Below are 27,132 nucleotides of genomic sequence, written 5' to 3'. Positions count from 1 at the left end.
TAATTGGTTACTCATACACCTGACTATAATCCTACAATAAACGTATAATCCTGACTTTGTGTACCTAGAAGAACTGATGCTGTTCTGAAGACAAAGGGTGGTCAGTCACATCAAATATTGAATTGATTTAGATTTCTATTTTGTTTATTCGCTTTAATTGATGTTAATTTACACTGTTTTAATTGTTTCAATTTCCTAAAATTGCTGCACAGTACTGTCTATATCTATATATATATATATATATATATATATATATATATATATATATATATATATATATATATATATACAGTTATATGAAAAAGTTTGGGCACCCCTATTAATCTTAAGCTTAATGTTTTATAAAACTTGGTGTTTTTGCAACAGCTATTTCAGTTTGATATATGTAATAACTGTTGGACATAGTAATGTTTCTGTCTTGAAATGAGGTTTATTTTACTAACAGAAAATGTGCAATCTGCATTCAAACAAAATTTGACAGGTGCATAAGTAAGGGCACCTCACCAGAAAAGTGACATTAATATTTAGTAGATCCTCCTTTTGCAAAAATAACAGCCTCTAGTCGCTTCCTGTAGCTTTTAATGAGTTCCTGGATCCTGGATGAAGGTATTTTTGACCATTCCTCTTTACAAAACAATTCCAGTTCAGTTAAGTTTGATGGTCGCCGAGCATGGACAGCCCTCTTCAAATGATCCCACAGATGTTCAATGATATTCAGGTCTGGGGACTGGGATGGCCATTCCAGAACATTGTAATTGTTCCTCTGCATGAATGCCTGAGTAGATTTGGAGCGGTGTTTTGGATCATTGTCTTGCTGAAAGATCCATCCCCTGCGTAACTTCAACTTTGTCACTGATTCTTGAACATTATTGTCAAGAATCTGCTGAACTGAGTGGAATCCATGCGTCCATCAACTTTAACAAGATTCCCGGTGCCGGCATTGGCCACACAGCCCCAAAGCATGATGGAACCTCCACCAAATTTTACTGTGGGTAGCAAGTGTTTTTCTTGGAATGCTGTGTTTTTTTGCCACCATGCATAACGCCTTTTTGTATGACCAAACAACTCAATCTTGGTTTCATCAGTCCACAGGACCTTCTTCCAAAAAGAAATTGGCTTCTCCAAATGTGCTTTTGCATACCTCAGCCGACTCTGTTTGTGGCGTGCTTGCAGAAACGGCTTCTTTCGCATCACTCTCCCATACAGCTTCTCCTTGTGCAAAGTGCGTTGTATAGTTGACCGATGCACAGTGACACCATCTGCAGCAAGTTGATGCTGCAGCTCTCTGGAGGTGGTCTGAGGATTGTCCTTGACTGATCTCACCATTCTTCTTCTCTGCCTTTCTGATGTTTTTCTTGGCCTGCCACTTCTGGCCTTAACAAGAACTGTCCCTGTGTTCTTCCATTTCCTTACTATGTTCCTCACAGTGGAAACTGACCGGTTAAATCGCTGAGACAGCTTTTTGTATCCTTCCCCTGAACAACTATGTTGAATAATCTTTGTTTTCCGATCATTTGACAGTTGTTTTGAGGAGCCCATGATGCCACTCTTCAGAGGAGATTCAAACAGGAGAACAACTTGCAAGTGGCCACTTTAAGTAGCTTTTCTCATGATTGCATACACACGGCTATGAAGTTCAAAGCTCAATGAGGTTACAAAACCAAAAAAAGTGCTTTAGTAAGTCAGTAAAAAGTAGGTAGGAGTATTTAAAACAAGAAAATGATTAGGGTGCCCATACTTATGCACCTGTCAAATTTTGTTTGAATGCAGATTGCACATTTTCTGTTAGTAAAATAAACCTCATTTCAAGGCAGAAACATTACTGTGTCCAACAGTTATTACATATATCAAACTGAAATAGCTGTTGCAAAAACACCAATTTTTATAAAACATTAAGCTTAAGATTAATAGGGGTGCCCAAACTTTTTCATATAACTGTGTATATATATATATATATATATATATATATATATATATATATATATATAGGGCCGGCATCTCCTGTGCCAGACGGGCACTTACAGGTACTTCTAACACAGACCACACCTCACACCAGGAATGTTTGATGCAACTGCCCATGACCATGTTTGTATACTTGCCACAGCGTATTAGTGCACCTGCATATTAATTTAATACTAAAGGTGTATGGGCCCTTTTTTGTTTTTTAGCAATTAAAGGGAATATGCAGCTTGATTCATGCTGTCCAAACTAGGGGCAGCATGAATCAGAGCCTGGCTGCACAAAGCGCTTAATTGAAAATACAGTTTGAAGAACCAGCTGAGAACAATAGGAACTGGCAAGAGATGTCCAGTGCTAGCCACGACTGGCTTCCCCCCTGCAATGCTTTAGTTGATTGACAGCTCTTTCCGATGTGTACACATTGGGAGAGCCCACGTCAGTCATCTAGAGCATTGTGAAAAGAGGCCTGCCCGCGGCAGCACTGGACTAGCCTCGACTATACCAATAATACCCGGCCAGCTCTTCAAACTATATCTTTTCTGAAACACTCAAGCATTTCAGAGAAAAACATACCTGTCTGCAAATGTGCAGTCAGCCTTTGATTCATTCTATCTGTAGTTGGAGAATAAATCAAGTGAAAAGTTCCTTTAAAGAAAAAATATCCATAACATTTCTTTGTAATATCCATTTTTATGATGATATAGTGTTTTGCTAACCCAAAAAAATGATTGTATTTTGGTTGCAGATTTGTTGTGTAGGAAACATTTAAACATAGTACCGTAATGCTTCTTTTTTGCAGTGTATATTAGTCTTTACTATGTGGCTTTTTACTTTGTTATGATTGGACTGTTTGCGCTTTCCATCTACTCTCTGATGAAAACACTCAGCCCTTATGAACCAGATTATCAAGATCTACTGCAGTCACCAGGTAATTTTGACCAGGTATTAATCACCAGTATATGATGCACCAAGGAGATTCTGTTGTCCTATTAATGTAAAAGTGGTATATGACTATACCACAAGTTAGAGCGACAATTATGTAACCTAATAGTAGTGCGCAGGACTACTTTTCTGTATGCAACTTTTATGATATTGTTCATCTGCTGCTCACAGGCCTTCTGCATACTAAAAACTGGCAATTTTCACACAAATATTAAAAATCTTTGTTTTGTCTTTCTTAAACTATTGACTTGTGTGCAGATGCTTTAAAACTAAATGTATAAAGTATATATTCTAGCCAAAACATGTACAATTACATCTCTACTAGCCTAAGGATCTAATTTTTGCAGATGTGTTTGTAATGAGACAAGGCTCAGGTTTGCTGTACTGTGTTAGTAGTAATCACACACAGTTCAGAATTGAGATCAGAAGAGGAGACTGTAGGTCATTACATGTCTCACACTGGTAACGTCTCCTTACATTTAAAATCTGAAGGCAGATTCTCCAGGAGATCTATGTCCGACCCAAAGATCTTAACAGCTAACTTGCATATTAAGAAAAAAGGGGATTTCTCTAGAATGAGAAATTGGATCTCAGATATCAAGGTGTCATTTTATTCAACTTTCTACAACCTACATGTCCATATAGATAGCTTAGGTGGTTGATCCAATTGACAGATGCCCTTTAAAAGGGCTATTTGTGACTGACATATTAATGGCTGATCCGTAGGAAACCCACTGATCAGCGGAAAACCAACAATGACCAGAATTAAGCAATATATGGAGAACACAAAAATCCTGTATGTTTCATATAGTGACAACTACCAAGTATTTTGCTTTATCTCCTATTCATTTGAATGGGAAATAAAGAGAAGTACTCAGCAGCAGCCACTGTGCCATGTATGGGGTTGCTTTACTCTGCACCCATATGGCTTAATTAGAGGCGGCTGCCAGAGTGGTTTTCATCTGAATGGTTGGTGTGTTGGATGTCAGAGCCCAATTATCTAATATTGATAACCTATCCTACATATAGGTCATCAATATGTCAGTCATGGACAGCCCTTTTAATTCTTATTGGACCAAATTGTTCATCTTATCACCATTGCATTCCAAAATTAGCCCTCCTGCAGATGATTGTATATGAGATCAGTATCACACTGATTACAAATGCTATAGTAATAGGAATACATATAAAAAAGATGGAAATTCATACAGCTGCATAAAAAGTAACTTATTTTGCAGTCTTATACATTGGAGATATATATCATGATGATCTCCCATTATATACCTCTGACCATCCATCGCAAATTGATTCCCTTTGTAAAAAATATAAATATATATCATGAGGTATACAGTATGTCTTTATATTAGATGCCTATGTATAAAACAGTGCAGTTAATCAATGATAAAGTGGATATAAAAAGTCTACACGCCTCTGTTGAAATGCCAGGTTTTTGTCAGGTAAAAAAACAATACCAAGCAGAATCATATCAGAAATGTTTTCACCAGTAAAGTCACCCATGATCTGTAAAAAATCCATTGAGAAACAAACTGAAAATCATTGTCAGGGATGAGTAAAAATAGCAGAACTAAAATAATGTGGTTGCATAAATATGAACACCCTCTTATAACTGGAGATTTGGTGGTGTTCACAATTGGCCAATCACATTTAAACTCATATTTCATAGTAGTCAGTACACAGCTGCGATAATTTACAGTGACTCTGATTAACTCCATGTAAACTTTAGCCGTTCTATTAGGATTTTCCTGACATTTTCTTAGCTGCATTTTGCAGCAAAAGTTATGGTCCGTAAGCAGCTTACAACACAGAAAAGAGATCTCATTGTTGATAGTTATCAGTCGGGAGAAGTGTACAAAAAAAGTTAGATATGCCATAGAATACTGTGAAGACAGTTATTAAGAAGTGGCTTAAATTTGGCACAACAGTGACATTATGTAGAACTGGACGCTCCTCAAAGATGTTATGAAAAGACAAAAAGAAAATTGGTCTGGGAGGCTGTCAAGAAGCCCACAATAACATTAAAGGAGCTGCAGGAATTTCTGGAAAACACTGCATATGTACTGGATGTGAACATAATCTCTCTTATTATTCATATGTTTGGCTTGTAGGGTAGGGTGGCAAGACAGAGGTCTTTACTTACAAAGAAAAATATATAAACCTAGCTATGTTTTGCTAAAACCTACATCAAGTCTGCCTAAAGCATTTGCGAAAATGTGTTATAGTCTGATAAGACCAAGGTTGAACTTTTGGCCATAATCCAAAAGGTATGTTTGAAGCAAAGCTAACACTGTTCACCACTAAAAGAACATCATATCCACAGCAAAACATGGTGGAGGCAGCATTATGCTTTGGAGCTGTTTTTCGGCAGCTGGGGCTGAGGCTTTAATCAATGTGGAGGGAATTAGGAACAGTGCCAAATATCAGTTCGTTTTGCAACAAAACCTTCAGGCCATCGTTAAAAAGCTGAAAATAAAGAGGAATTTCACCTTTCAGTGCGTCAACAACCCTAAGCATACCTCCAAATCAACAGAAGAATGGCAGAAGATTAATGTTTTGGAATGGTCCAGTCAGAGCCCAGACCAGAATCCAATTAAAAATCTGTGTCTGACCTCAAGCGGGATGTACACGGTAGATGCCCTAATAATCTCATCGATTTGATGCACTACTGCTAGGAAGAGTGAACAAAGATTGCCTATTCTAGATGTGCCATACTGATAAACTTCTACTAAAAAGACTGAATGCTGTCACAAATTCAAAGGGTACTTCAACAAAGTATTAATTTTAGGTTGTGCATATTTATGCAATCACATTATTTAAGTTCTTTATTTTTCATTTCCCCCCTGGAAAGATTTAATTTTGTTTCTTATGGATTTGCACAGATTATAGGTGACTTTAGAGGTAGAAAAAGTTCTGAAATGTTTTTTCTTGTTATGATTTCTTTTTTAACAAGACAAAAACCTGGCACTTTATCAAGTGTGTGTATTTTTTATATCCATTGTAAATTTAGATAGAAAATAGTGTTTTATAAAGCATTAAAATGAAAATGTCAATCAAGTACAAACTTAAATGTACAATTTTTGCTGGACAGGGGTGACAATGCGGCCAAATGTATATGAAGAAGAAGGAATTGAAGTTTTCTACAACATCTCAAATGAAAAGTCTTATGAAGGAATTGTGAAAAATCTATGCAAATTTCTCTCAGGTATGTCTTATCATTTTTTTTTTACAAAAGGTTGACTTGACACAATAATGCATTAATGTGCCTAGATTATTGATGTTAATAACAAAAAATAAGAAAAAACAAAACAAGATGAGCATAGACCCTACAATAAAATTAGTAATTAGTACATGTAAATACCATAGGGTACTTAGTTAACGCTATTTTGATCAAAAAGCATAAAGCCATCCCACCATGTCACGGTGTACCCAACGGGATGGTCCTAACGTGTCTAGTTTTAAAACCTTACCTTGTGTCATATGACGACAATGTGAATAAGGGCAGAGCAGGATAGAGCCCCAAATAAGACATCCATCTATAGTAAGCTATGCATATGGAATAATTAGCTCAGAAATAGGCTACAGAGTATAAAAAAATTACAGCAAAACCAAAAACATGAGCCGGGCTATAAGCTGGTATATGTGCAGAGTGTAAGAGCATGTTCACACTGTGGCCATTTCACAGACAAAACCCTAGAAAAAACAAGATGAGCATAGATCCTATAACAAGTAAATAAGTGAATAGTAATGGTACATGAAAATAACATTTAGTACTTAGTTAATGCTACATTAATTAAAAAAAAAGCATAAAAACTATCCCAAATTGATGTAAATAGTTAAATTATCTGAGGATTGGTTCTAGGTGTTATAGATGATGAAAACTGTATGGAGCTGAATCATTGTCTTGAATCCTAACAGAAGGAAAATTAAAGATAGGAAGTAATAATATCCGGCTATGTGTTGATTATTTCCACTGCACTTTATTACTTATTCTAAAGATTATATTTGAAAAGTAAAAAGTGACCATTTTTTCCATTTCTTTAATTTGTCCTACTCATTCTTTTTTGACAACATATGGGGCACATAGAACATAACACAAAATTACATACTGTTTTAGTAGGATGTAAAAGAATTTGATAAATGTTTTAAATATTTCATGGGTGAAGCTGGGTTGGAGCTGGAGAGTCGTGTTTCCCGGCTAATGGGTGCCATAAGATGCACCAACAAAGCACTATGTCTTGACCAGGGTTAGATACAGGATTTGAACAAGATAATGAATCTTTGCCCTAAGTGAAGGAAAGTCTAAAGGCCCCGTCACACTTAGCGATGCTGCAACGATCCCGACAATGATACGACCTGTCAGGGATCGTTGCTGCGTCGCTATGTGGTCGCTGGTGAGTTGTCAAACAGGCAGGCTCACCAACGATCAGGCGAGCAGCGACATCGTGGAAAGAATCTTTCCACGATGTCTTTCCACGATGTCCTGCTCCGGTTACCAGCCTGCTGAAGCAGGAGCAGGCTGGTAACCATGATAAACATCGGGTTACTAGGGGCACACGCGCACCTAGTAACCCATTGTTTATCATGGTTACCACTCTGCTACGGTGAGCGGGAGGTTACCACTCACTTTAGCAGGCTCGTAACCATGATAAATAACGGGTTACTAGGTGCGCGAGTGCCCCTAGTAACCCGATGTTTATCATGGTTACCAGCCTGATCGCTGCTCCCACTGGTCACACACAGCGATGTGTGCTGACCAGCTGGAGGGCAACGACCAAAAAATGGTCCAGGACACTTTGCAGCGATCAGCGACCTCACAGCAGGGGCCTGATCGTTGCAAAGTGTCACACATAGCGACATCGCTGGTGAGGTCGCTGTTGCGTCACCAAAACCGTGACACAGCAGCGATCTCGCTAGCGATCTCGCTATGTGAGACGGGGGCTTTAGTAATAGCTAAGCCTCATCAAATGATAAGCTGAAAATTGAACCATTGTTCTGTACATCAGATGGTATATAAATCATAATACTGTAAATGCCATCTCACATGAGAATTATTAAAGTAGTCAATGGAGAAGTAATGTTATATTCACTTGTCTTAACAAAAACTTGACGTCTTGAAGGAGTTTTGCAAAACTCAATGGGAAAATGCTGTCTGATTACACTGCATAATTAGACCCTACTGGATGTGATGATGCAACAGGCTTATCACTAATTAAAAATAATATCCATCTTATAGTGCCAAATTTCTTTTTGACGGCCAATATATAGATAATACATATGTATAAAAAATATTATAACTATGGGTATCTACGCTGAATACCATAACTAACTTAATGTCATAATAAATTATAGTATACAATAAAACCAACCAGGTGGAAATGAAGAACAAGGACTGCAGCAACGCTACCGATGTCAAATCTATTCTAACGGTGAATGAAAATACTAAACGTGCCTGTCAGTTCACAACTGATATGCTTGGAGAATGCTCCTATGATAAGGATCCCACGTTTGGCTTTGCATCAGGACAGCCGTGTCTCTTTATAAAAATCAACAGGGTAAGTTTTCATATTACTGTTTTAAAGGGTTATTCATATTTTCATCATAAATTGCTAAAAATGCTTGTAAAAAAAAGACTTTGCAATTTACTTGTTCTTAAAAATCCTCTCCATTTTCAAGAAAGGGAACATGTTTAATTTCCTAATTTACTGCTGGCTGCCTAGGTTACCTGCCCCTACTGCATTTTATCAGAGGTAACTGGTTTTCTAGGCTTGAAAAGGAGTGCGTTTTCCAATAGCGCTTGTAAACACTGCTCTGAAGGTAGCTCCAGTGCAAATGCACTCCTCCGCATTGGAATCTATACAGTTCATACCCATAATGAAAAGATGCCCACTGGTCTGAACTGTAAATCAAGTAGGAGCACACCATCCCCTGGTAAACAGAAAGCCAGAAGTCAAAAGGTTCAGTGCACTCCTGAAGATTCAAGTTTCAACTATCCCTTTAAATGTAGACAGCTTAAAATTTGTGGGATAAATTTAACGCATCTTGTTACATTTTTTCTTACACCACCTCTTGGTTAGTTTACTTTACACTTTTTTTTGCTTTAAATTATGGTACAAAATCTAGCAAATTTCTAGCACAAATATAGAACAAGGAATTTGTCATTTTAAATAAAGTTTTAATTTTAAACATATTTTTAACAAATTTCTGGTGATTTTATTTTATTTTCCAATATTAAAGGGTTTTTTATGGCCAAGATGGAAATAACTGCTTTAAGATCCTACTGTCATGATTCTGTTTGGGGATTCGATCCGCTGACCTGGTGCTCCATGATCGGTTCCTCTGTCTGCTGAGCTATTGCCTTTTCTTTCCTGGTCGAATGCTGATGGTTCCAATTGTCTTTGTTCCCCCTTCTTGGTTTGCTCCTCTCCAAGTGTTTTCCATTTTCCTGTTTTGGTCTGCTCTGTGTTGGGTTTTATATGTTCACCCTTCACTGCACTTCCTTGCTGGCTATACCTCTAGGTGGACTTGGGGTTTAGGAGTTCCAGCACTTCAGCTAAGGGGTTTACCTTGCATGGTAAATAAACACCTGTTGAATTCCTGCAGTGAGTATGTTTGTTTTCCTTCCCAGTTCCTCTTCCTTTCACCTTTTTTGGTTTCTGGGAGGTTATTCTTGTTTTGTTTATTTTTAGCTCACCTTAACTTTCCCTCTCTATTTTATATAGATCTTAATTTTCTCACCTTGGGTTTTCATATCTTCCTGCACATTTTTCTCCCCTCTTGTTGGCAGTGTGTGGCGGCCTCCCCTCTGGTTCCTCAGGAGGTATGCGAAACTCCTCAATAACCTTTGAGGGAGCCAGGTCTGAGGTAGTGTTTTTAAGCTGTGCGGCTATGGTCTTTCTACTCTGTACAGGGACCAGTTGGGTGTGAGTGCAGCGTCTCCCTGTGGTAGGTCTTTCCTTTTTCCATTACCCAAGAGTGTGTGTTACATTCATAACACCTGTCCTCCAGGGATGGGGTTACTAAACAGCTGACAGCAGCTACACTTTGCTGTTTGAGAATACTCTTATAGGAATAAAAGGGAATTATAGCAACAGTGTAGCACAGATAGCTATGATGTTTCCACAACATGAGAGTTACACCAACATTGCAACTCACTTTGCTACACTATTACCGTAACTTTTAGTCATTTCTATAGCAGTTAGGCTCACAGCATAGGCCTGTGTTTGGTGGCCAGGATACATATAAAAATAGATACTCTTGTTTTGGCCAAAAAAGGCAAAGATGTAAATGACCTTCCACTGTTGAAAAAAAATCCTGAAATCCTGCAATTTCACTCTGTCAACTAAATCTCAAAATAGGCGGACACTTCCTGTTCTGTAGAGTGCCCCATATTGACTAAACCTTACACAATGTCATGACATGCCGGCAGGGCCGGCTCCAGGTTTTTCTGGGCCCCGGGCGAAAGAGTCTCAGTGGGCCCCTTTAACACATACCACGATTCATGATGCAGAGATACGGCGGAGAAATATATATATATAGTACAATGCAAAGATTTCACTTCATGAGTGATATCTATTGTAAATTCCACAATAGCTCAGAAACCGGTGAATCGCTCCACACAGAATAGTGGCCCCCATATAAAGCTCCATACGGAATACTAGTCCCCATATAACGCCCATACGGAATACTGGCCCCCATATAAGGCCCCATACGGAATACTTGCCCCCATATCAGGCCCCATACGGAATACTGGCCCCCATATAAGGCCCCATACGGAATACTGGCCCCCATATAAGGCCCCATACGGAATACTGGCCCCCATATAAGGCCCCATACGGAATACTGGCCCCCATATAAGACCCCATACGGAATACTGGCCCCCATATAAGGCCCCATACGGAATACTGGCCCCCATATAAGGCCCCATACGGAATACTGGCCCCCATATAAGGCCCCATACGGAATACTGGCCCCCATATAAGACCCCATACGGAATACTGGCCCCCATATAAGACCCCATACGGAAAACTGGCCCCCATATAAGACCCCATACGGAATACTGGCCCCCATATAAGGCCCCATACGGAATACTGGCTCCCATATCAGGCCCCATACGGAATACTGACCCCCATATAAGGCTCCATGCGGAATACTGACCCCCATATAAGGCTCCATGCGGAATACTGACCCCCATATAAGGCTCCATGCGGAATACTGACCCCATATAAGGCTCCATGCGGAATACTGACCCCCATATAAGGCTCCATGCGGAATACTGGCCCCCATATAAGGCTCCATACGGAATACTGGCCCCCATATAAGGCTCCATACGGAATACTGGCCCCCATATAAGGCCCCATATGGAATACTGGCCCCCATATAAGGCTCCATAAGGAATACTGGCCCCCATATAAGGCTCCATAAGGAATACTGGCCCCCATATAAGGCCCCATACGGAATACTGGCCCCCATATAAGGCCCCATACGGAATACTGGCCCCCATATAAGGCCCCATACGGAATACTGGCCCCCATATAAGGCCCCATACGGAATACTGGCCCCCATATAAGACCCCATACGGAATACTGGCCCCCATATAAGGCCCCATACGGAATACTGGCCCCCATATAAGGCCCCATACGGAATACTGGCCCCCATATAAGGCCCCATACGGAATACTGGCCCCCATATAAGACCCCATACGGAATACTGGCCCCCATATAAGACCCCATACGGAAAACTGGCCCCCATATAAGACCCCATACGGAATACTGGCCCCCATATAAGGCCCCATACGGAATACTGGCTCCCATATCAGGCCCCATACGGAATACTGACCCCCATATAAGGCTCCATGCGGAATACTGACCCCCATATAAGGCTCCATGCGGAATACTGACCCCCATATAAGGCTCCATGCGGAATACTGACCCCATATAAGGCTCCATGCGGAATACTGACCCCCATATAAGGCTCCATGCGGAATACTGGCCCCCATATAAGGCTCCATACGGAATACTGGCCCCAATATAAGGCTCCATACGGAATACTGGCCCCCATATAAGGCCCCATATGGAATACTGGCCCCCATATAAGGCTCCATAAGGAATACTGGCCCCCATATAAGGCTCCATAAGGAATACTGGCCCCCATATAAGGCCCCATACGGAATACTGGCCCCCATATAAGGCCCCATACGGAATACTGGCCCCCATATAAGGCCCCATACGGAATACTGGCCCCCATATAAGACCCCATACGGAATACTGGCCCCCATATAAGGCCCCATACGGAATACTGGCCCCCATATAAGGCCCCATACGGAATACTGGCCCCCATATAAGACCCCATACGGAATACTGGCCCCCATATAAGACCCCATACGGAAAACTGGCCCCCATATAAGACCCCATACGGAATACTGGCCCCCATATAAGGCCCCATACGGAATACTGGCCCCCATATAAGGCCCCATACGGAATACTGACCCCCATATAAGGCTCCATGCGGAATACTGACCCCCATATAAGGCTCCATGCGGAATACTAACCCCCATATAAGGCTCCATGCGGAATACTGACCCCATATAAGGCTCCATGCGGAATACTGACCCCATATAAGGCTCCATGCGGAATACTGACCCCCATATAAGGCTCCATGCGGAATACTGGCCCCCATATAAGGCTCCATACGGAATACTGGCCCCCATATAAGGCTCCATACGGAATACTGGCCCCCATATAAGGCCCCATATGGAATACTGGCCCCCATATAAGGCTCCATAAGGAATACTGGCCCCCATATAAGGCTCCATAAGGAATACTGGCCCCCATATAAGGCTCCATACGGAATACTGGCCCCCATATAAGGCTCCATACGGAATACTGGCCCCCATATGGAATACTGGCCCCCATATAAGGCTCCATACGGAATACTGGCTTCCATATAAGGCTCCATACGGAATACTGGCCCCCATATAAGGCTCCATACAGAATACTGGCCCCCATATAACGCTCCATACAGGATACTGGCCCCCATATAACGCTCCATACAGGATACCGGTCCCCATATAATGCTGCATGCAGGCTGTTACCCCCCACATAATGCCCCATACAGGCTGTCCCCCCCTTATAATGCTCCATGCAGGCTGTTACCCCCCACATAATGCCCCATACAGGCTGTCCCCCCCTTATAATGCTCCATGCAGGCTGTTACCCCCCACATAATGCCCCATACAGGCTGTCCCCCCCTTATAATGCTCCATGCAGGCTGTTACGCCCCACATAATGCCCCATACAGGCCCCTCCCTTTTAATGCTCCATGCAGGCTGTTACCCCCCACATAATGCCCCATACAGGCTGCCCCCCCCTTATAATGCTCCACGCAGGCTGTTCCCCCCCACATAATGCCCCATACAGGCCCCCCTTTTAATGCTCCATGCAGGCTGTTACCCCCCACATAATGCCCCATACAGGCTGCCCCCCCCTTATAATGCTCCATGCAGGCTGTTCCCCCCCACATAATGCCCCATACAGGCCCCCCCCTTTTAATGCTCCATGCAGGCTGTTACCCCCCACATAATGCCCCATACAGGCTGCCCCCCCTCTTTATAATGCCCCATGCAGGCTGTCACCCCTCCTCTTTATAATGCTCCATGCAGGCTGTCACCCCTCCTCTTTATACTGCCCCATGCAGGCTGTCACCCCATCTTTTTATAATGCCCCATGCAGGATGTCCCCCCCTCTCTTTATAATGCCCCGTGCAGCCTGTTCCCCACCTTATAATGCCCCATGCAGGCTGGTCCCCACCTTATAATGCCCCATGCAGGCTGTCACCCCTCCTCATTATAATGCCCCAAGCAGGAATCCCCCCCTCTTTATAATGCCCCATGCAGGCTGTTCCCCACCTTATAATGCCCCATGCAGGCTGTCATCCCTCCTCTTTATACTGCCCCATGCAGGCTGTCACCCCTCCTCTTTATACTGCCCCATGCAGGCTGTCACCCCTCCTCTTTATAATGCCCCATGCAGGATGTCACCCCTCCTCTTTATAATGCTCCATGGAGGATGCCCCCCCTCCCCTCTTTATAATGCTCCATGCAGGCTGTTCCCCCCCACATAATGCCCCATACAGCCCCCTCCCTTTTAATGCTCCATGCAGGCTGTTACCCCCCACATAATGCCCCATACAGGCTGCCCCCCCTCTTTATAATGCCCCATGCAGGCTGTCACCCCTCCTCTTTATAATGCCCCATGCAGGCTGTCACCCCTCCTCTTTATAATGCTCCATGCAGGCTGTCACCCCTCCTCTTTATACTGCCCCATGCAGGCTGTCCCCCCCCTCTCTTTATAATGCCCCGTGCAGGCTGTTCCCCACCTTATAATGCCCCATGCAGGCTGGTCCCCACCTTATAATGCCCCATGCAGGCTGTCACCCCTCCTCATTATAATGCCCCAAGCAGGAATCCCCCCCTCTTTATAATGCCCCATGTAGGCTGTTCCCCACCTTATAATGCCCCATGCAGGCTGTCACCCCTCCTCTTTATAATGCTCCATGGAGGATGCCCCCCCTCCCCTCTTTATAATGCCCCATGCCTCCATACATTAAAAAAAAAATCAAATACTCACCTCCCTTCTCCTCACCTGCTACCTGCTGCCTGCTGCCTGCTGCCCGCCGCTCGCTGCTCGGCTCCGAACTCCAGCGTTGTCGGCGTCTTCCCGCTCAGCGCTCCCTGTGACGGCTCAGGGGAGGGCGCGGTGTAAAGACGTCACCGGGCCCTCTGACCTGAGACGTCACAGGGAGCGCAGAGCAGGAAGACAGCTGATCTGTGGAGGCACGGGGAGAGGTAAGTATCGGGCTGCCGGGGCCCTGAGCAAGCGGCGGAGAAGGGCGGGCGCTGACACCGCTCTCCTCCGCCCATAGCCCAGCGGGGTGCGCGACCGCCAGTGGGCCCCTCTGCCTGCTCAGGGCCCCGGCATTTGCCCGGGTGCGCCGGGTGCTGACGCCGGCCCTGCATGCCGGCCAGGAAAATGGATCCGGCTGCCACAAACCACCAAAGAGTATGCCTGACCAGGGTAGTACAAATCTTGTTACTCATCTCCAGGCACAGAATATGCTTGGAATACTTCCCTTAGAAAGCAATTAACATATCCAGTCTATGGTTCATGTACTGTACCTTCTGTGCAGTAACTGTACCCCTGTCTGCCAAGTCCAGTATTTCTTCACTCTTGGATTTAGCTTATGCATTGCCTCTTCAGCCCTACTTTGCCTGTGCAGTGTAAGGGCACCCACAAACCCACAGCTATACTTCCTTGGGCATCCAGCTATACCCACTGCAGCCAGACTCTCATTCAGACTTTTCCACTTCTTAAGCATCTAGGATGTTCTGGACATATTAAGATCCAGACTGCCATTTTTCAAATCGAATTGCAGGTTTGCTACCTAAAAAAATCCCTTTTCTATCACATATACTTAGTACGCGGTCTAGACTATCACACTCCATGACTGGCTTCCCTCACTTCACTTAATCAGTAAGTAACTCTCTTTCTACTCCCAAAAACTTCTCCCACCATCTGGGTTGACCAGCTATAACTATTTCTTGCCCTTACCTGCAATGTTACTTTGACTTCTTTACCAGTACAAGTGCATTGAAGGCACAAATCATATATTAAACAATTGCATAAAACATCTATATACAAAAATACATTAGAATATCACTTTGCTATCGTGATTTTGTTAATGTAATGTCTTCAGGTGGTGTCAGCCATCTTCTCACTCCTTTCCAGTCAAGATTTACTAGGGAATTTCTTTAGCCTGCTCTACATTATTACCCTGTGAGCAATGCCTTCTTGAAAAAGACCATAAAAATTAGTACTGAATAAAACTGCCCATATTTTGGGAATGAGATGCAAAATTACAAAAAATAGATATAGTTTACTCAAGGGAGAAGCTGGAATAAAATAAGACCAAAAACTGGCCTCTTTGATCTTGTGACAAGTCCTCTTTAAAACTGACAAGAGAGTTGGAAAAGTTTCTAAAACAAAAGATAAATCTGACACAAGATACAATAAGTATGGTAAATGCCTGTTGTTGTTTTTTTTAGCAAATTCAGCTGGAATTCTCAGTCATGTTGGTTGGTAGATCTCCCTCACTATGTTATCTAGACATTAATTTCCTTCTTTTTGACAATGTTGCACATTAGCTGAACTTTTTTTGCTTTGTTATTGCACTTTTGCATATTAGTATTAGAGCGAGCCCACGGCCACTGGCTGGGGGTATGTATAACCCATACATTCTCTCCGTTACCGGATCTCATACCGGCGAATCCTTGCAGTGCACAGTCCCTGCGCTGAGGGGATTCATAAGGCTATGTGCCCACGATGCAGAAATGAAGCGGAAAATTTCCTCTTCATTTCTGCATGTCCTTACCTGGAAAAACGCGTGCGGAATTTGACACTCGTTTTTGAAGCGTTTTTGACATGCGGAATTGCCATGTGTTTTTTAATGCATTGAGAAGGCAATTCCGCATGCGTAAACGCACAAATAATGAACATGCTGCGGATTTTTCCGCACATCAAAAACGCTGCGGAAAATTCCGCAGCATGGGCATTGAAAGTGCGGAATGTCATTGGGGACCATGGGGGATGGATTACCAAGCGTTTTACAAGCGTTTACGCTGCATAAATTCTGCAGCAAAAAACGCTTGAAAAACGCATCGTGGGCACACAGCCTAAGTCTGCAGTCACACAGACTGACTGCAGATATCACTTTTGACAAGACAACCCCTTTAACATTAGGCAAATCGATCGATTTTGGCGAGACTGGACAACTATCTTATGTACATATATGGGGGCCATCTAATTTTCTCAGAACTCATGATGTTCAGGGAAAGAAAGTTCAGGAATGTTGAATATGAAACTCAGAAACTTTTTTGTTCTCAGGGTAGATACATTTCTGGCAGTTACTCCCTTAATGTATACATGCTCGGAGGTCTGTAAGAACGACTGCTAGCCCAGCAAACACTTGGCTGACAGCTATTGAAGGTGTATTGCAAGTTTCTAGCTATTAAAGTGAATTATGTTAGAAAATTGTACCCATGTGTAACAAGTTGTGTGCTCTTTTTTTTCAGATCATAAATTTCATACCCGACAATAAAACATCCCCAACTCTACATTGCTCCTCAATGGTTTGTTTGATTTACAATCAAGTAACACAATTTTGTTTGTTCACTATTGTGCTGAAGTGTTAAAGGGAATCTGTCAGCATGATTTCACACGCAAACTATTTATGTGCTTGTAGCTCTTTCCAAGATCAGCCTGGCAATACATTTAAATGCCCAATCCATTCCTCCATTACTGAGAAATCAGCATTTGAATGGATATGCACATGAGACTGTAGATCTGAAGCCTCTGTCACTCCAGCTCAATTCCCCACCAGAGTCGCCTCCTCCTGCTTGACTGATGACTTTTTTGTCTGAAGTCACACAGCATAGAGGCTGACAGTCAAGCAGGAGGATTCGGCCCGGGGCAGCGAATAGAGCAGGAGTGACAGAGGCTTCAGATCTACAGCCTCATTTGTATATCAATTCAAATGCTGATTTCTCAGTAACAGAGGAGCAGCTGACCATGTAATGATATTGCTGGACTTGTCTTTGAAAGAGATACATGCACAAAAAAAAAGTTTGGAGTGAAATTCAGCTGACATCCCTTTCAGCATTTTTCTTTTGCATATATAATACTGATTATCAGTAATATTTGTTTAATCTCAGCTCAGTTACATCCATAAATCCCTCCCCTTCATAATGGGCAGCTGTGTAATATAAACGCCAGTCTGACAACCACTGCAGTACATACTCTAATGTATGAACAGGAAGTCAGTTTCTGACTTCCTGTGAACTAGAGGATGATATCATTACCTATCAAATTCCTTGTGGCAACTCTCAGCCATCCTCTCTTAATCCAGCTCAGCCCTTCTTGCTCCACTGTGTGTCCTTACTAAAAAGTAAAACTGTCTTTGTTGCCCATTGCAACCAATCACAATGCAGCTTTAATGTTGTATTCTGCTTTTGAAAAATTAAAACTGCTCTGTGATTGGTTGCTATGGACAATGACAGCAGTTTTTCTTTTTAGACAGTTTCAAGAATCTACATCTTTAGTTCTGCTTTATATAAAAAGTAGGGAAGACAGCCAAAAGCTGGATTACATCTAATACACTGAGACTTTGTACTATCCATCAGGGAATAGAACCCAACCCTTCTGCAAGACCAAAAGCATCATGGGAAATAATGGATTAGGGGAATCATAGCAGAAGTTAAAATGGAATCAAGATGGTAGGCAACAGCAAATAAAACAAGTATACAAAAGGCATATACATTATTTTTTAATAATGGCCTAAGTATATATCAAAAAATGCTGGAGTGCTTCCTTAAAGGGGTTGTCCAGTCAAAAGTGATAAGTCTGCAGTCACTCTGTGTGACTGCAGACTTATGAATCCCCCCAGCGCAGGCACTGTGCGCTGCGGGGATTCGCCGGTATGGGTCCCGGGACCAGAGGCCATGTATACATTATACATACCCTGGCCAGTGTGCGTGGCCTTGTTCTCCATACACATGTATTGAAAAAGGCCGCGCCTTCTAGTTGGACGCGCCCACTGGCCATCCACGTCACTAGATGGGGCGTGACCTCGCTCCATACAAGTGTATGAACGGCCGGGGGTATGTATAATGTATACATAGCCTCCGGTCCCTGGTCTCATACCGGTGAATCCCTGCAGCGCACAGTGCCTGCGCTGGGAGGATTCATAAGTCTGCCGTCGCACAGAGTGACTGCAGACTTATCACTTTTGACAGGACAACCCCTTTAATGAAGACACTTTATTTTGATCCTAATAATTTTGCCTTAGCTGCTTCTGCGTATAGACTTTAAACGTTGGGAGGTCTGCATATTACTCTGTAATGACATTTTAGAATGTCAATGAAGAATAAGCAGCTGGATGCAGCTTTGGGGTTGAGGAGCTGCTTGTTAAACAGTCAGCTTTCAGACTTTCCACAGAAAAGGCAGAGATGGATTATTACCATCTCTGTTTTTCCAACTGCTGTATACACAGCACTTACCAAGCTCTGTGTATACAGTATAGAAAGCGATAACAGCTCTTTCTCCTCCTGAAGCAGCGATCATGTGATTGTCAGATGTCGGGAAGTAGCAAGAGCTGCTGGGTCAGACACAGATTATCTAGTAGGAGGCTGAAGTTCCCCTGTAACTAGGGCTAATATAGCAACCCCACTTACAGATAAAACCAGCCATACTAAAATCTATTACAATGTTGAAATGCTCTCCTTGTCCTTTCGTGTTGGCACAATATGTGAATTAAATGGAAAAAAAAAACACCTAAAAAATAACTAAAAAAAAGCAAGAGAAAAATAAACAAGAAAAAAAAAGACACTGCTAGTTTGAATTGCTGTCTCTAGTCCTGACCCATCAGAAAAGCATATGTCCAATATATAAAAATTATTTATACGGAGAGAACACATTTTAAAATGTATTTTAGTGGTTCTTTATAGTCGCAAATAAAAAATTAAAAAAAAATTGAAAATAGAAATTTTCATGAAAGATAAAAAAAATTATTTCCTTTTTTTCCTTTACATTTTCCTCTGATAGCAGCAAAAAAAATGGGAATATAAAAATGACAAACATTTCTTTGGATCACTTCCATTTTTTTTTGTAGTAGGTGTTAGCTTTCTTTGTCTTGTTTTACAAAAGTGGCTTTAAGCAATTACTACATTTTCAGGGATTCCACTTTGTAAACCTTAGATTAGGAGACAGCAGGCAATGGTATACCAGTTTGTGATTACTGAACGTTGAAGGAGTAGCTGTCTATTGTCTAATGGAGACATCATGTATAGATGGTGAAGTAAAATAACACTGCACCTTTAAAATTGCATGTGATTAAGAGCTTTTGTTATCAAATGGAATCTGGCCCAATTCTATTGTCAGAATCTGTTAGAAGGGAGCCTCTGTTTAAAATCAAAAGAAGATGGAGCTCCACTAATGCCCCGTAATTTTTTTTTTAAGTGCCATGTTATGTCTCTGAACACGTGAAAGGTTATATGGAGCAGTAATACAGCAATGTGCATGAGGCTTGATCTATAATAAACCCTAACAAGGACTGATTAATCCCATTAATTTATAATGGATTCATCAGCTTTCCATTTTTCTACTTTTTTGTCCAAGTTAATGACAAACTGGATTAGTGTATAATGTTAGGAACTGTAAAGAAAAATTATGTATTTGATCATGGAAGCTAATTTTTGACCTATAATGCTTGTATAATGTAATATAAAATACTTCTAATTATAATAATGAAATTATGCCATACATGCTTACACCACATAGGATGAACAAGATCTTGGACATGTAGAGTATTTTCCGCATGGATCCTTTGGTGTGCAGTACTTCCCATACTATGGAAAAAAGAGACAGGTATCCTAGAGTGAAAATCCAGTTATCAAGCCTTGGTTATTTTTCTGTAAAACTCATAATATCTTCCCCCTCTTTTCTTTCAGCCAAACTACACCAATCCATTAGTGGCGGTGAAACTTTCTAATGTTAAGTTTGACAAGGAAATTGAAATTGTTTGTAAAGTTAATGGAAGCCACATCATAAATGAGAACCCTCATGATCCGTATGAAGGAAAAGTGACATTCAGGCTTAAAATACATAAGTAATTTGACCTCTATAACAGGAATACAAGGTATGAGCAGTGTGGCGACGGTTCGTTACAAACGTCACGCAAAAGGTGCACTAACAATGAAACAGGAGGAAAATCAAATACGTGTATTTGCTAACAATTACTTTAGAGATTAGCAGATGAAATTCAAGATGATAAGTTATCAGTGTATTCATGTTAATTCCAAATCTACATACACGGATAATACACAAGGACCAACAGAATAAAACGTACAATGATAGTAAAAAATTCATTGCCAAATGCTGGAATATAAAAACTAACATTATATTGAACTGGGTTTCTTCCGGGTTCTCCGGTTTCCTCTCATATTCCAACGACATACTGATCGGAATTTAGATTCTGAGCCCCAATGGGGACAGTGCCGATAATGTCTGTAAAGCTTTGTGGAATTAATGGCTCTATATAAGTGAGTAAAATAAATAAATTAACTTATGTACATGGTATTTTTACAGACCTCAATATTCAGAACAGCAGCCGGTCTGCTGACCAGAACTAAACAGTCTCATATAGTCATGGGCAAAAATTTTAAGAATGACAAATTTTGGTTTTCATACAGCTTGCTGCTTCAGTTTTTAGATCTGTTAATCCAATGTTTCTCTGGCTACTGAAGTACAATTATAAGCATTTCATATGTTTTCACACTTTTATTGAAAAATACATGAAGTTTATGCAAAAACTCAAGATTTATAGTATTGATCCTAATTTTTAAAAACTTTCGCAGTTCTCCATCGCATACTGGATATCAGCTTCAGGGCTAAATCCTGACAGATTCTTACTTAATCAGTGCTTGGAGTTTATCACAATTTCTGTATTTTCGTTTACCCACTCACTTTTTGAGAATTATGTACAGATTCTCAGTGGTGTTGAGATTATGGGGAGTTTACTGGATTTAAAATTTCAATCTTTTTTTCACCAAGCTACTTAAATTATCAATTTTACCTTTTGTTGGGAGAAGTTGCTCTTGGAGGATCTTTAGATACCATTCTTAAGTCTTTGCAGTGTTCTTAGGCAAAGTTATGAGTTCACCCACTCCCTTGATTGAACAGCAAACCATGATGCTTTACTGTTGGCATAACACAGGACTCAAGGTAGCCCTTTCTTCTTCGGAAAATTATTCAGTTAAACAGTTTGAAGAGGGCTTCATCAGAGAAAATAACTTTACCCCAGTTTTCTGCAATCTAATCCCTTCTCTGATGAAGCCCCCTTTAGAATGATTGTCCAAGGAAGAAAAGGTGAGTGTTACCATGAGTTCTGTGTCAAGCCAACAGTAAAGCATCCTAAGATCATTCATGTGTCATGTGTAGGGGTGCTTTTTTATCCACGTGAGTGGGCTCACTCACAATTTTGCCTTAGATCATTGCCACAAATAAAGTATGGTATCTAAACCTCTCCAGTATGTGTGGTGACAGTTTTCACATGTACGAGAGGACACTGACACACGCAGACCCATTGAAATCTATGGGTCTGCGCACATGTCAGTGTGTTTCCACGGACCGTGTGTCCGTATGCTCCAAGCGCTGACATATCCGTTTTTTTACACGCTGCACGGTCCGCAAAATGTCTCACGCTGAACACACACGGATGACATCCGTGTGTCATCTGTATGACACGTACCGGCGCCTGGGAATCAGTGTATAGTTAGTGTTGTTCCTAAGCGCCAGGTGCTGAATACTGCCCTCATCATTGTTCCTTGCTCGCGCTGTGATTAGCACGACCAAGGGACAATGTTGGGAGTAGTAGTCTGCTCCCGCAGTGTCCCCATGTAAAAATAAGAATAAAATAATAAAATCCTTATACTCACCTGTCCGGAGATGTCCCCCACTGTAATCCTCTGACCGCTGACGCCAAGGAGCCGGGGAGCCTGAGCAGCTACAGCGAGCGGGCCCCTGCTCTATGCTGAGCTCACTGAGTGACAGGACACCACTCCTGAGTGGCTCATTGTCCTCGGCTCCTCGGTGTCAGCGGTCAGAGGATTACAAAGGGGGACATCTCCGGACAGGTGAGTATAAGGATTTTGTTATTTTATTCTTTTTTTTACACAGGGACACTGCAGGAGCAGACTACTACTCCCAACATTGTCTCTTGCTCGTGCTGATCACGGCGTGAGCAAGGAACAATGATGAGGGCAGCATTCAGCACCCAGCGCTTGGGAACAGCTGCACACTGATTCCCAGGCGCCGATACGTGTGATCCTGATGCGGCAAACGGGCAGCATGCGGTTGCCACATGTGTGCCACACACGGAAATATCCGGACGTGTGAAACCGCCCTAAGAACAACTTCTCCCAGTGGCTCAAGAGCACTTGGTGATAAACAATGATTTTGAGTATTATGTCAAAAGGCAAAAGTGAGAACTAAGTTGGTAGATGAAAAAAAACATTGAAATTTTGGCCAGGAAAAAAATCCCGAAATTTCAATCCCACTGAGAATCTGTCGACAATACTCAAAAAGCATGTGTATAAACCAAAACACTGAAATTGTGATAAACTCCAAGCAATGATTAGGCAAGAATGGGTTGCAATCAGCCAGGATTTGGCTGATTAGTTGATATTCAGCATGCCAAGGTCAATTGCAGAAGTCTTAAAAAATAAGGGTCAACACTGTAGATATTGAATCTTTGCATTAAATTTATGTATTTTACAATAAAAGTGTCAAAACTTATGAAATGTCTATAATTGTACTTCAGTAACTATAGAAACATCTGCCTAAAAGATCTGAAAACATTGAAAGCAGCAAACTGTGAAAAACAAAAATTGTGTTAATTGCAAAACTTTTGGCTATGATTGAATATGCCTTTAAGACTGTTGAGTTTGAGTCAGGAGACCCGTGGCTGGTCCAGATTTGTGAAGCCAGTAATGTTGCCAACAGTCAAGAAATTTCTGAACTGTCCATAAAAAATAGGGCACTTTTTACCCTAGTCTGTAAAAAAAACTCTGACAAATCTTCACATGCTCAAAGAAGGTACAGTACTAATCCCAATTTAGGACAATCTAAAAATGTGAGACATTTATGCAGCGGCATGTTGCTTTTAAGCAATTTCAATTAACTCCCAATTATTTGTTTTTCATTTTGTAGTCCTGCTTCAGTATCTCTAACTGCTGGGATGCTCAGATTGTAGCTCATAGAATCTCTAAGAAAACTTAGCAGAAAGTGTTCAGTTCCTCTGTAGCTCTATCACAGGGCATATTAAGCATCATAAATTGAACATTAAAATCAATAGTTTAATCTTATAATCTCCTCAGCTTCCCAAAGATGTGATAAACCACAGTTAAGACATAATTTAGGGGGGGGGGGCAATCACTTTTTCACACAGGGCTCTGTAGGTTTGGATTTCTTTTTCCCTTAATAATAAAGACCTTCATTTAAAATTTGCATATTGTGTTTACTTGTGTTATCTTTGTCAAATATTTTAATTTGTTTTGTGATCTGAAATATTTAAGTGTGCCAAACATGAAAAAGAATAAGAAATCAGAAAGGGGTCAAACACTTTTTCACACCACTGTATCTAGATCCTTCTGAATCCTTTTTCTGCCATCTCTAATCTTAGCTATCCTTCCTAGCTCTGCATCATCTGCAAATTAGTTTAATTTCAGATCCTTTATCTAGATCATTTATATATTTATAAGATCATAATATATTTATATACTGTATATTTATAAGATGGAGAGAAGGATTATAGTGTTACCACAGCAAGCAGAGATGGCAATGGCTCTAGCTGCCCATGTGTTGCTGTGCTGATACATCATGGTATCGAATCAGAGTACAAAAAAAAAATGCAGGGTCATATCTGGTAACCAAGATAAAGGTTGAAAAGAAGAAAAGAGGAGGCCAAAGTACATGGATATCAGTACATCATATAAAAAAATTCCTGATCTGCACCTTTAGTGTTACAATACCATCAAATATAATGTGTAATCTTCTAGAAGGACTGCACATAGAAGAGCTTTTCACATTGTTGCACCTTATCGGAGATGAAAGCAGGGTACAAATTCTGCTACATATTATCATAGTTTATCGATGCATACAGTAGAAATTAACATTTCTAGTATTATAGTAGATTAAATCAGTGGAATATCTGTGTAAATATAATAAATAATATTGCTCTTGTCATCCACAGATCTGTGCCCAGCAGGAAGAAGTTAGGCATGGAAAAGACATTTTTATCAACATTCAGTCAAAAAGCATGAACTCTGCTACAAAATGTTCAAATTACAGACACAGCAAGAGTAACTTGATGCCAATTTTTTGTAAATTAGCACTGATACATGTAAAATGGAAATACAAATGGATGGAGATACTAATATGACGATAGATATTTACATATTTCATACATATAGTCACATACATCCTTCACAAGATAGCCCATGGAACCACTCCAAAACTAGCTCTACCTTCATGTAGCTAGTACAGAAAAAACAACTTGTTAACTTTAAAATTGTTACTGTAAAATATGTATAATATATAATAATGCATTATATTTGTTTCCCAAGCAGCAGTATGATTGGTAGAGTAAGTTCAGACAAAATCCTAAATGTAACACTAATTAGCAGTTTGAACGTGTTTAGTCTTTATTGTGCGTTGTCATTACACTGGGACTTATTTATCAAAAGTTTAATCATAAAAGTTACAGTAAATGTAGGAATGGCCTACAAATCTTTTTGCTCAACTCTAGTTAATTAAAATACTCCGAGATAATAAGCACATGAGTCAAGGCTTAAAGTTAAGGGAATCTTTAACCATGGTTTACTCCTTCAAACTGCTGGAATGGTCTGAAGACCAGTAATTATTCTGAAATATGTTTGTATGTACTATAATTGTTATGATCTGCAACAAGTACTAAGGAAAGATAGGGGAAAGCTGTCCCTACAGTAAGACTAAGCTGAATCCCTACGATGTAGCAGGCTGACTGTTCCTAGCAAACAGACCCACCTTAGTCCTCGGCTAGTCTGAATGAAGACCTTTAGTATAAGGGGAGGGGTCCCTAAAAGAACTAAGGACTGGGAAAAAAATGGGACACCTCCTAAACAGAGAAGTTGTTGCAGAACACAAAAAGACAAACTGACAAAAAGGTACTAGAGGTTCAGGAAGGACCAAGAGAACTGACAGAGAAAGGCACTGAAGCACCTGGCTAGAGAAACAGTCAAACACTGAAGTCCAGCACAGCCAAAAGGGCGGAGCTGGAATATAAAGGCAGGTGGTCACGTGCCCGCAAAACACAAGATGGAAAAAACATACAGGAGGGTTCTAACAATAATGTTAAAACCACACCTACTCTGCGGCTCCGCTTTGTCTTGCTTTATGAATATTCTTGTATTAATTCACTTGGCCTGCCATACACTGCTAAGCTGTACTTTTGGCAATCACAGAGGATTGGAAATGATAAGAACTGGCAATTTAAATATGGGTTTCAGAACACACACTGATTATGGGATTTTAGCAGTGGATAGTATCTTAGCAGAAACAAATGTAAATGAAGAAATGAAGGAAAATATAAAACAATGTTGATAAATAGTCATTTGTTTCAGCTACACACACATCTGTTTATAAAGCAAACATTGAATTTCCACTGTTCACTACAAAATATAGTAATGAGAAATTAAATATATTATATTTATGAAGGCCTGCCACACCATTGATATATATTTGTATAAAAAATCACTGATTTAACAGTTTTCTAACATTTTCTTACCTGGCGTAGTTTTTTTTTTAAATCTATGATTTCTTACCAGAGCGTAAGTGTCCTGTTTCGAAATCTGTTGCACGGGTGCATTGTTGGTATGGTGCACAATACTGATAATTATCTCTCAGTCTTTAAACATCACTAGTGTTTGAATTCTATATTTTACAGGACTCCTTTGTGGCTAATCATATTTACTGGCTTTGTTATGCTATATCCCTTACTACTTTTTACACACTCATAACAAGTACTTTCCATCAGCACAAATAAAGTAATATAAATCATGGATTTACGTGAATATATCTTCTACTGTTTTCTTAAACAAAATATATATATATATATATATATATATATACATATATATATATGAACTCATACTTAAAGTGTAGCTCTTAACAGCTTTTCTGTACTATAAAAAACACATTTAAACATGGCTTCAAATCGGCACAAAAAAGGCATCAAATAAGGGAAAAACATATAAAGATGAAGCAAACATACAATAACAAAGAGAAGATTGTTATTTGGTAGTTTGGTGTGGACATCTGCAGAAAACTTAAACAAAAAACAGTGTTTACACTATGTGTGAACATAGCCTTAGAGACGCAAAAAGCAAGGTATCATTCAAAGAGGCTTATGAAAAAATGAGAAAGTTATGGCTGTTACAACTATAAATGAGTTAACAAAAAAATTAACTGCCACCATGCCCACTCTAAATTCTCCTCCTGCCAAGGTAGAAAAAATGTTAAATGGGTGGGGCTTGATGGTATGGTCACAATTTTCCAAAGTGCGCATAGT

The 27,132-nt window shown here is 40.7% G+C and overlaps 1 protein-coding gene across 1 annotated transcript in view; it reads left to right on the top strand.

Moving 5' to 3' along the window:
* ATP4B (ATPase H+/K+ transporting subunit beta) overlaps nucleotides 1-26,385 on the top strand; it is a 32,026-nt gene extending 5,641 nt beyond the window's left edge. Inside the window, exons 2-8 of the mRNA XM_073664425.1 lie at nucleotides 2,759-2,887; nucleotides 6,008-6,121; nucleotides 8,269-8,471; nucleotides 17,045-17,101; nucleotides 20,307-20,393; nucleotides 20,477-20,664; nucleotides 24,778-26,385. Of these exons, the coding sequence (XP_073520526.1) occupies nucleotides 2,759-2,887; nucleotides 6,008-6,121; nucleotides 8,269-8,471; nucleotides 17,045-17,101; nucleotides 20,307-20,393; nucleotides 20,477-20,638 (752 nt within the window). The 3' untranslated portion in view covers nucleotides 20,639-20,664; nucleotides 24,778-26,385. The remainder of the gene's footprint in view (nucleotides 1-2,758; nucleotides 2,888-6,007; nucleotides 6,122-8,268; nucleotides 8,472-17,044; nucleotides 17,102-20,306; nucleotides 20,394-20,476; nucleotides 20,665-24,777) is intronic.
* The last annotated feature ends 747 nt before the right edge of the window (nucleotides 26,386-27,132 follow it).

The sequence above is a fragment of the Phyllobates terribilis genome, unplaced genomic scaffold (genome assembly GCF_046119375.1).
Source record: "Phyllobates terribilis strain yellow unplaced genomic scaffold, ASM4611937v1 Scaffold_2__4_contigs__length_985480577, whole genome shotgun sequence".
Classification (NCBI taxonomy): Eukaryota; Metazoa; Chordata; class Amphibia; order Anura; family Dendrobatidae; genus Phyllobates; species Phyllobates terribilis.
This window is presented reverse-complemented; position numbering and strand designations above follow the sequence as displayed.